Genomic DNA, 10955 nt, shown 5'->3' with positions numbered 1-10955 from the left:
CACAACTTTGTACTTGTGCAATCTTCATATCCTTGTAAAAATCAGTATAGATTACATTCTTAAATACTAAAATAATGTACATGATGGTCAAAATGTTTGTCATTTTCACACATTGCACAACTGTTGGGTTCACACTGGCTGCTCTCAGAACGAATGCTTTTAAAAAAAATATATATATATTGACCCAACTATTGCCAGTGTGAAACTACCTAAGTTTTCACTTGATGTTTTGTTTCTCAAGTCGAATAACCAATTAAAAAACAGGACTTTCGCATCTGGGTTGCCAATAACTACAATTAAATCCAGCTTCTGCAGCAGCCTCTGAAACTCAATGAGCAAATTCTGGTCTGAGCTTTCACCAGGTGTACCCTGTCCATATACTTGGAATGAAAAAAATGTTTGTCCTTTGTGCTCTAGTCTAGATTAAAAGAACTGGCAACCAAGGTTCTGATATAGTAGTTCCTTTTGTATAACAGTTAGGAACATAGGATTTGGGCATAGTGGCCTTATTTTGCTTCCTATGTTTTTGTAAAAAGATAACATTTTGACATTTGAACAGCACCCAACTGCAGCATAATTACAAGATAAAGCAGATCAGATCATTTTCTAGATGCAATTAATTTCTGTACAAATGTCCAAGACGAGAGTTTAGTTTATTCGCATTTTTTATTTCAGGTTTACTGATACATTTATGCGGTCTTGGCAGCCCTGGTGCGCTTCTTTTTGACAACAACTGGCTTCTGGCTTTTCAGAATAGCACTAGCACATCGCAGAGCAGCCTGTAAAAACAATCCACATTACAATTTGTTGCAATCTCAATTGATTAACAGTGCTTTCAGTTACCAGAACATACCATGCGCAGATCTTTCCTGTATTTGCTTTTACGAATGATGTGCCTCAGGCTGTTGAGAGTTGCACGGGAGTTCTTGTTGATTGTTATCTTCTCATAGGAGCTGGCAGGTTTATGCTGACCTAAAAAAGTTATGTCCAGTTAAAACCACAATTCAAGTGTCCTACCTAACCTAACGATCTCAACTGTTGAAGATCAGAATCTATGCCACAACATTGTGTACAGATTCTTTCAGCTATTCTCCACTTAAACAATCCAATTAATTTAGAGCTATGAATAATCAGACTAAACCAACAGTACATAAAATAAAGACATCTCCGGACACACTGTAAACATACCTGCACGCTTCTTCAGCACAACAACAACACCTTTGCCATCAGGTGCAGGCTGTACACCTACAGTCTTCTTGTGCACCAACCCATTGAAGCGGAAGGAGTTCCTGGATTTCAGGTTGTTGGGCTCCTGTAAAATACATGTATTCAGTAATTAACTACACTTTCGAACTTGTTCAGCGCATCCATTTGCTATGAGAATGTTGCTCTTACAGTGCTGTAGGTCTGTCCATTCCTCTTAATGAGGAAACTGGAGCAGTTTCTAATGACCATCCACTGCAAGTGGGACGACATGCTGTATCTACAATAAAGAATTATGTTCAATGATCAACAATATCAACACAGAATATGTCCAGAATGTGAGACAGTAAATTTGATAAGCTAACATAACCGGTATGCGCTGCTTAGTGAATGAGTTAGCTACAGTTAGCTTCAGTTCATTAGGGCTACACGGCGCGGCCTGCACAGCCAATGTCTACACTACATATTTCTACGCTATATGCAGAACTATTCGCTCTAATAAGAGATTTATTAGACATACAAAGACACAGTCAATACAAAATAAGAACGCCCATTGGACTAAAATAAGAAAAAAAACTACTTTTACATTCCTCTCCAAACAAACGAGGCGAACACGTTACCTTGAAGCGGAGGAAAGGAAAGAAGAGACCGGAAGCCGCTTTACGACATCAATGTTTAAGATCCTTCCGCACCATGAAATAAATTTGAAAATTTTACTGGAAAAAGACAATAACTGAGTTCAGTTCTGTATTGAAAGAAATATATATTGTAGTTGATGGTGGTTTACTACAGCTAAGACTTGTAATGTGTTACTTTACAGCACTACATCGTCCAGCGGAAAAATACTATTTGCCAAAGTACAGCCTACGTCATTATTGTGCGCCTTTTATTTATGTCAGTGACATCATCATCCGAGATCTGGGGATGCAGCGTAGACCCATTTATCTATTAAACAAGACAGACTTTTTTTTTTTCTTTTTGATACATATCGATACAATAAAATAAATTAAAAACAAGCGAGACAATAATAACAAACTGGCATAAATGTAAACTTAAGTTGAGGGAAATAATAATACAAAATAATGCAATAATAATATCGAAAATTCTACACAGCAAAACTGACAAAATGGTTAAAAAATAATAATAATTCTGTGATGTTAGGTAATATAGAGTTATTATTAGAAAAAAATGTTTAGTATGTGAAGGTAATTCTTGATTTCTATGTTAGACTTTAAATATGTCTCTGGAGTTTGAGCATTTTGGATTTATGAATGTGGTATTTTCCCAGCATAATACACATATATACTAAATATTCAGTTTTATATTGTTTGTATTTGAACAGTTCAAATGAATAATGATGGATTTTTTTTATTTATTTTTTTTATTTATTTATTTATTTATTTATTTATTTGCAGAATAAGTGTTTCAAGATCAGATGGGAGTTCCTTTTGAGTATTTATAATAATAAAATAAATGGGGGATGCAAAGGTGCCTTTTGTTTCAATTTTCTTGAATTTGGATATGTTGTTCTTGTCGTGCAGTATGCAGTATTGAAGTATTTAAAGGAATTTAACCAAGTTTACACCAGTCTATTTTGTGAATAAGATGCTCCAATGGGTTTTACCATTAAGGACAGTGTTATTAAGAGATTGTAGGCAGATAGTAGGTATTTTTGGGCTCCTTTTTTGATGATGCCATTCATTATTTCCCATGTTTTTTTATATTAGGTTTATCATCAAATCAGTTTCCTATAATATAACTTTTTTTTTTTTTTAATGCTGAGTGCTATTAAAGAAGAGGAGGAATGCCAATAAATGGGCTGTCAAAATGTTTGTAGCAAAGACCCAAGTCATTTACTTTTCTAAAGAGCACACAAATATAGAAGACTGGAGCAAGTCACTGTTGTTGAAAAACTTACCAGGAAGCAGCACATTGAATCAATTCAAAATGTTCAAATGTAAAAAAAAAAAAAAATAATTGATTAATGATTAATTGTGATGATTAGCAAGCCAGGTTTGGGGAGCACCCTTGGCGAGGGTTTATCAAGCTCTTATGAGATCTTCTTTGGATTATGGATGTTATCCATCTATATCTGCTGCTGAAGCACATTTAAAAACTGGAAAGAGAACAAGCACAAGCATTGACAATGTACTGTGGGACATCCAAATCATCACCTTTACCAGCTCTACAGGCTGAGACAGGGGAGCTCCCTCTGTCTCAGAAGAGATAAGCCCATGTTTGCATACTGGATTAATCTTCAAAGACATTATGTTCCTCTCCCATGAAAAGAGGTACTTCAGATTTGCTGGGAACATCAAGAATCAGATGTTTTTTCAGCTGTGGATGGATCTGTGATATAAAACCACAAAATGTTGGCCTTACTGATGTTAAATATACCCCCACTGTTCCATGTCCTGTTCCTCCATGGGTTTGTGTCAAGCTATCAAGGAAAAGAACAGATCCACCCCAGAATAGTTTATTGTGTAGAAGTATTTTGAATGACACAAAGAGAGCCTTATTTTGTATACTGTTGGATCCAAAGATTTGGAGAGTGGAAGGACTAGTGCTGCTGTAAACATTCCACAGTATGGCATTAGCATCAAAAGAAGAGTGTTGGACCATGGACCATCTTGTGGTACACTGTTGAAATGATTGTTATTGTAATTTCCCTCAATTTTCTCCTGGATAATTATAATGAAAATATGCATAAGCTATTGTGACAGCCAAGCTATCAGGAAAATCATGTTTCTGAAGTGTGCAGATGATATCCTTGCCTGCTCTTGCTGCTTCCTTCTTTACTTCGGAAGAGGTAAAATGACTAAAAAGCAGTATTGGAAAATCTGACTAGTTATAATTTTCTTTTATTTAAACCAAGATCTTTAAACCATTTTGACATTTTTTAACAAGTTATCTGACAAGCAAGTAACATGTGCAGGGGAAGAAACCAAAGGAGTTCTTTCTGTGAACGCAGAAAGAACACAGAACACAGAAACAAATAGAAAGTGTCAGCAGTCACCTTCAGTCTCTCTCTCTAAAACCGCCAAATCAGGCTGGAAATCTAGGGGTAATAATGGACTCAGACTTGAACTTTAACAGCCACATCAAATCAATAACATCTGCACCTTTTTACCATCTAAAAAAATCAAAGGTACACAGGAATAAACATGGAGAATCAGCATTTCAGTTTTATGCAACTAAAATTTGGAACACTCCTCCTGAAGATGTGAGACAGGCCTCTACTTTGACTCTGTTTAAATCCAGGCTCAAAATGGTTCTATTTAGCTGTGCCTATGACTGATAGGTTTTTATTCTGCACTCTTCTATTTTAAAGTAAATTTTGTGATGATTAGTCCTATGTAACAAACAGCCAAGTTTGTTACTAGATTAATAGCACCTTTCACTACATGCACTTTAAATTGCACATACACTAATAGCACACAGCACTTTAAGCATTATTTGCACTGTAAAAAAATGAATTGCACAAAAGGATTTAAAAATGTTTATTTAATTTGTCTGATTTTACCCAGTTTTAGATCTGGTGGCACAGTGGCATTTTAATTGAAGCTGCGTGTCCTGGAGGGGAAAGAGGACAAAATTAACAGCTAATTAATACATTGGATATGTGCAATATTAGTGCAATGTTTGTTGAGAATGTTTTGAAGTGTTGGTGTGTTCTGTAATTTGTAGTGTTTTTAGTGAAAGTGTTTTAAAATGTTAACTTACCACCTCCTTGTCCTTGTGTCCAGGTGTCAAAGAGATCCCCAGGGAAACAAGCTCCCTTAAAAAGGTTCCGGGGCAGGACCAAGGTGGGGGAGGTGTAGGGGAGACATGTTGGGCATTTTTAAATGGTTTATGGGTTTTAAGTACATTTGGTGTTTGGTTTTAGGGTTTATGTATTTTAATATGTATAATGTTGATTTGGGTTATGAGTTTATTGGGTTTTATGGAGGTTTGAGTTTTAAAGAGCTAAGGCTAGTTTTTAAATACCCCTAGTAATTAATAGTAGTATAGTCCAGTTAGAGGAACAGGATAAAAGGCGCCTGCAACCATCAAACCATGTTCTGCTGCTGGAGATGATGCTGCTCCTCCTCTGACCTCCATTTGCACAATGCACCTGGCACTTTAATAATTGATGGGAGAAAGAAATAAAAAAAAATTGTGGACCACACCCGTGCTGCTGTCTTCTGTCACACCTCCTACCGCTAACGGCCAGCCTACGTTACATTTGGTGTCGGAAGTGTGTCCTCGCCGCTGTGAGACGAAGAAAATGCCAACACGGGGGAGAAGAAATGAGGAAGACGAGAATAGAGTGGAGTCTACTCACCACCAGGAAGCTCAGGCAAGTGGCTCCAAAGACAGTTTGGAGAAACTGGCAGGCATGGTGAAATGGCTAATGGACTCCCAGGTCGCACGGGACAAAAAAGGGGACAAAGAGCGCATGGTACAGGAGCAGCGCTGGGAGGCCATGCAGGAGGAAGTAAGCAAGATCCAGCAGCAGGTATTGAGGATGCATTCAGAGCGATCTGAGCATCAAAATGACATTGAAGAGCCAACGGCGGCACCAACAGATGATGACAATTACACTTATAGGCCTCAGCGGGAACCAAAGCTGTTGCCACTGACCGCAGAGGATGACATTGAGCAATTCCTCATCACCTTCGAGAGAATGGCCCGAGTGTCACGTTGGCCATCTGAGGAGTGGGCCGTCCGTCTAGTTCCTCTCCTCACAGGCAAAGCCAGGAATGCCTATGTTTTAATGGACTTTGCGGACACTGAAGACTACCACAAGGTGAAAGAAGCCATCTTGGCAAAGTATGAGATCACGGCTGAGACTTACCGGCGCCGTTTCAGATCTCTGAAGATTGAACCAGATGAGACACCTCGAGAACTGTACGTGCGGCTGAAGGAACTTTTCTATAGATGGATACAGCCGGAGAAGTCAGACATTCGAACCATCGCAGAGACTTATCCTGGAGCAGTTCCTTCGGATGGTTAATCCTGAGCTGGAGGTTTGGATTCGGGAGCGCAATACGACCACCGCTGAGGAAGCTGCTCGTCTAGCTGAGGCCTTTACAGCAGCTCGGAAAGGGACCAGATCCATGCATTTTGGCCGAGAATCTCCCCAAGGCCAGTCAAGTAAGTCCTTTGGGGGTGATAAGAGGTTTGGTCCGGGTCAGGGTAATATCAGTGGTAGGCCATCTCCATTCAACCAACAGTCCCGTCCAGTTAAAAAGCCATTCTCCAAAACACTAGCACAGGAAATAAGGTGTTATAATTGTAATGAGCTAGGTCATACACAGCACTTCTGTCCGGCACTTAAAGCCAAGCCATCTTTGCTATGTTCCGTACCTAGACTAGCAGTAGTGCAGACAGGGGAGCGGAAGGGGCGTTTAACACCAGTCCTTGTTAATGGCCACCGGCATGAAGCTCTTTTAGATTCGGGCTGTTTTCAGACAGTAGTTTTGTCTAGTTTGGTTCCAGTTGAACGTCAGTCTCCAGACAAGACCCCTCTAATTTGCATACATGGAGATGAGCACTGGTACCCTACAGCTGAGGTGTTTTTGACAGTTGGAGGACAAACTTACCTGGTCACTGTAGCCCTGTCCAAAAACCTGCCTTATGGGGTTATTCTAGGGAACGACATTCCAACCCTTCCTGATCTAATTGCTCAGTCTGACAGTAGCCAGGGTGCAAATGTTTCATCGCCAGAGAGTATGTGCAACCCAAGCCCAATGACAGAATCCAGTCCTGCTAATCATTGTAATATTCTTACCAGAGCCCAGTCAGCTAGAGAAGTCTTAGAAGAGCTGCCTTTCTGTGATGAGGAGCTCGAGGTGCAACCAGGAAAGACGAGAAAGTCAAAGTCCCAAAAGAGAAGGGATAAGTTTGCTGGCTCACAAAGACAAGAAAATGAACTTGCCAAACCCCTCAGTCCAGTTGAGTTCAGTATTCCCTCAGACATAGGTGCCCTTCAGGAAGAAGACCCCACTCTAAAGCCCTGGTTTGAAAAGGTCACAGAGCGGGAGGGGGTCAGCATAGGGAAGGTCAGCTACCTGGATGAAGTGGGTTATATCATTAAAAATGGTCTCCTTTACCAGAGAAAGGACAAGATTGAAGCCTTAGCCTTGCCACAGCAGTTCAGAGAGAGGGTAATGGAACTGGGACACTCCATTCCCTGGGCAGGTCACATGGCATTCCAGAAAACTCTAAGAAGAATTGGTAGCCGTTTTGCTTGGCCAGGAATGTATGCTGAGCTGTCAAAGTTTTGTACATCATGTAAAACATGCCAGTTAACCTCAGGCAAACGAGTGACACAAGCCCAACTGCAACCACTACCAATTATTGGCACCCCATTTGAAAGAATTGGCATGGACATTGTGGGTCCCCTGGAGAGAAGCTCTGCAGGAAACAAATACATTTTGGTGTTGTGTGACTATGCTACACATTATCCTGAGGCCTTTCCCCTCAGGTGTATCAAAGCCAAACAAGTGGCCAATTGTTTACTGCAGCTTTTCTCTAGGGTTGGGGTCGCCAAAGAAATTCTCAGATTGTGGTACAAATTTTTTGTCCAAACTCCTCCAACAAGTCTACCAGCTGTTAGGGGTCAAGGGTATTAGGACAACTCCTTATCACCCCCAAACGGATGGATTGGTGGAGAGGTATAATCAAACACTGAAAACCATGCTGCGGAAGTTTGTCTCTACCACAGGGGCAGATTGGGACCAGTGGCTACCGTACCTCCTGTTTGCCTACAGGGAGGTCCCGCAGGCATCAACTGGCTTCTCACCTTTTGAACTGTTATATGGACGTCAGGTGAGGGGCCCACTAGACCTGCTAAAGGACCATTGGGAGGGTACAGAGTCAGAAAGAGACAACATCGTTGCCTACGTCCTGAAGATGAGAGAGAGACTTGTGGCAATGGCAGTCCTGGCTCAGGAGAACTTAAAGGGAGCACAGGAACGACAAAAGACCTGGTACGATCGTAAGGCAAAGGACAGTCTTCGCGCCTGGTCAGAAGGTACTGTTGCTATTACCCACTAGTGAGAACAAGTTGCTAGCTAAATGGCACGGACCTTACAACATCACAAGACAAATTAGCAAGGTTAACTATGAACTGTACATGCCTGAAAGGCGGAAAAAGCACCAGGTTTTCCATGTAAATCTTTTGAAAGAATTCCTCACTCGGCAAGAGCCTTCACGGCAACTTTTGGTGCGTGCTGTGAAGGATGAGGAAGTGACTGACTGTTTCTTTCCTACTTCTGCCACAGAGCCAGCTGCTGTTGACCTCTCTCACCTCTCTCCCTCACAGCAGGAGGAAATCAAACACCTGCTCGATCCCACTCTATTTCAGGAGACCCCCGGCTTCACATCACTGGTGCAGCATAAAATCAGACTAAGAAAAGATGCTCCAGTGAGGCAGAGGAGTTACAGGATACCTGAACGGTTGGTACCAGTGCTGCAAAAAGAAATTAAACTGATGCTGGAGCTTAACATTATTGAAGTGTCTAACAGTGAATGGTGTAGCCCGGTTGTTCTTGTGCCAAAAAAGGATGGTTCGCTTCGATTCTGTATTGATTTTAGACACTTGAATGCAATCTCAAACTTTGACCCCTACCCAATGCCACGCATTGATGACCTGTTGGAGCGTGTGGGAGGTGCTTCATACATTACAACACTGGATTTGTCAAGGGGCTATTGGCAGTTGGCTCTGGCACCTGAAGCTCGAGAACTGACTGCCTTCCGGACGCCATTTGGTTTGTACCAGTTTCGGGTGATGCCATTTGGTCTGCAAGGGGCACCAGCCACTTTCCAAAGGCTCATGGACTTTGTGCTGAAGGATGCCTCAGAGTTTTCTGCTGCCTACTTGGATGATGTTGTGATTTTCAGCAGGTCCTGGGAGGAACATCTCCACCACCTCCAGGAAGTCCTGCAGAAAATCCAAGCTGCAGGACTTACAATCAACCCTCGCAAGTGTGCGGTGGCCCATCGTGAAGTGGAGTACCTGGGCTATACCATTGGCTATGGGAGGATCAGGCCACAGGTACAGAAGATGGAGGCCATACGCTCATTCCCTGTGCCCACTACCAAGAGGAAGGTTCGTGGATTTCTTGGCTTGGTAGGGTGGTACAGGAAGTTTGTTCCACAGTTTGCCGAGAGGTCAGCTGTCCTAAACAACCTCACCAAGAACTCTGCCCCCAACAAGGTGAGATGGTCAGCAGAGTGTGATCGAGATTTTACAGACCTGAAGGAGGCGATATGCACTTGTCCGGTTCTGCACAGCCCTGACTTTAACAAACCTTTCATCCTGCAAACCGACGCTTCGGGGGTGGGACTAGGGGCGGTCCTCCTCCAAGAGAAGGATGGAGAGAGGAGACCAGTGGTGTTCCTTAGTCGTAAGCTGCTTGACAGGGAAACCCGATACTCTACAGTGGAGAAGGAGTGCCTGGCGATGAAGTGGGCCATCGACTCCTTAAGGTACTACCTGCTAGGACGTCATTTCACCCTGGAGACTGACCATCGAGCGCTCCAGTGGTTGAACCGCATGAAGGATGCCAATACTCGTATCGCAGGCTGGTATCTATCTCTTCAGCCCTACAACTTTACAGTACAGTACCAACCTGGGAAGACCAACGTGGTAGCGGACTGTCTGTCTAGAATGGCTGAAGACTGAGGTTTCACCTTGTTGAGAGGAGGGGGGAAATGTAACAAACAGCCAAGTTTGTTACTAGATTAATAGCACCTTTCACTACATGCACTTTAAATTGCACATACACTAATAGCACACAGCACTTTAAGCATTATTTGCACTGTAAAAAAATGAATTGCACAAAAGGATTTAAAAATGTTTATTTAATTTGTCTGATTTTACCCAGTTTTAGATCTGGTGGCACAGTGGCATTTTAATTGAAGCTGCGTGTCCTGGAGGGGAAAGAGGACAAAATTAACAGCTAATTAATACATTGGATATGTGCAATGTTTGTTGAGAATGTTTTGAAGTGTTGGTGTGTTCTGTAATTTGTAGTGTTTTTAGTGAAAGTGTTTTAAAATGTTAACTTACCACCTCCTTGTCCTTGTGTCCAGGTGTCAAAGAGATCCCCAGGGAAACAAGCTCCCTTAAAAAGGTTCCGGGGCAGGACCAAGGTGGGGGAGGTGTAGGGGAGACATGTTGGGCATTTTTAAATGGTTTATGGGTTTTAAGTACATTTGGTGTTTGGTTTTAGGGTTTATGTATTTTAATATGTATAATGTTGATTTGGGTTATGAGTTTATTGGGTTTTATGGAGGTTTGAGTTTTAAAGAGCTAAGGCTAGTTTTTAAATACCCCTAGTAATTAATAGTAGTATAGTCCAGTTAGAGGAACAGGATAAAAGGCGCCTGCAACCATCAAACCATGTTCTGCTGCTGGAGATGATGCTGCTCCTCTGACCTCCATTTGCACAATGCACCTGGCACTTTAATAATTGATGGGAGAAAGAAATAAAAAAATTGTGGACCACACCCGTGCTGCTGTCTTCTGTCACACCTCCTACCGCTAACGGCCAGCCTACGTTACATCCTATTTATGTTTTGTATTGTGATTTGAATGTCTGTCTCATTCTGTAAAGCACTTTGAATTAGCCTATTTTGAGTACCAATTGTGCTATGCAAATAACCTTGCCTTGCCTTGGATGGATCTTCTGTATAAAATCTATCATCTTCTATTTCAGGTGTATAACATGAAAGTAAATGTGCTATTGGTCTGGATCCATGCA

At 41.7% G+C, this 10955-nt stretch overlaps 1 protein-coding gene across 1 annotated transcript; it reads right to left on the bottom strand.

Annotated features, from left to right (window-relative positions):
- Positions 1–647: 647 nt before the first annotated feature.
- Positions 648–1533, bottom strand: rpl28 (ribosomal protein L28). The gene is made up of 4 exons (XM_033989383.2): positions 1396–1533; positions 1189–1312; positions 854–972; positions 648–779 (listed from the first exon to the last, which is right to left on the bottom strand). Exons 1-4 carry the CDS (start codon positions 1474–1476, stop codon positions 690–692), a joined length of 414 nt encoding a protein of 137 aa, XP_033845274.1. The 5' UTR covers positions 1477–1533; the 3' UTR covers positions 648–689.
- Positions 1534–10955: the final 9422 nt, after the last annotated feature.

This window comes from Periophthalmus magnuspinnatus, chromosome 23, assembly GCF_009829125.3.
Source record: "Periophthalmus magnuspinnatus isolate fPerMag1 chromosome 23, fPerMag1.2.pri, whole genome shotgun sequence".
Taxonomy (NCBI): Eukaryota; Metazoa; Chordata; class Actinopteri; order Gobiiformes; family Gobiidae; genus Periophthalmus; species Periophthalmus magnuspinnatus.
The sequence above is the reverse complement of the archived record's forward strand: the minus strand, read 5'-3'. Positions and strand labels throughout refer to the sequence as shown.

Coding starts and splice junctions, on each gene's coding strand:
- rpl28 (XM_033989383.2), bottom strand. CDS start 1,476: ATGTCGTCCCACTTGCAGTGGATGGTCATTAGAAACTGCTCCAGTTTC. Junction 1,313..1,395: donor ATGGACAGACCTACAGCACT/GTAAGAGCAACA, acceptor TGTATTTTACAG/GAGCCCAACAACCTGAAATC. Junction 973..1,188: donor TGTGCTGAAGAAGCGTGCAG/GTATGTTTACAG, acceptor TAACTTTTTTAG/GTCAGCATAAACCTGCCAGC.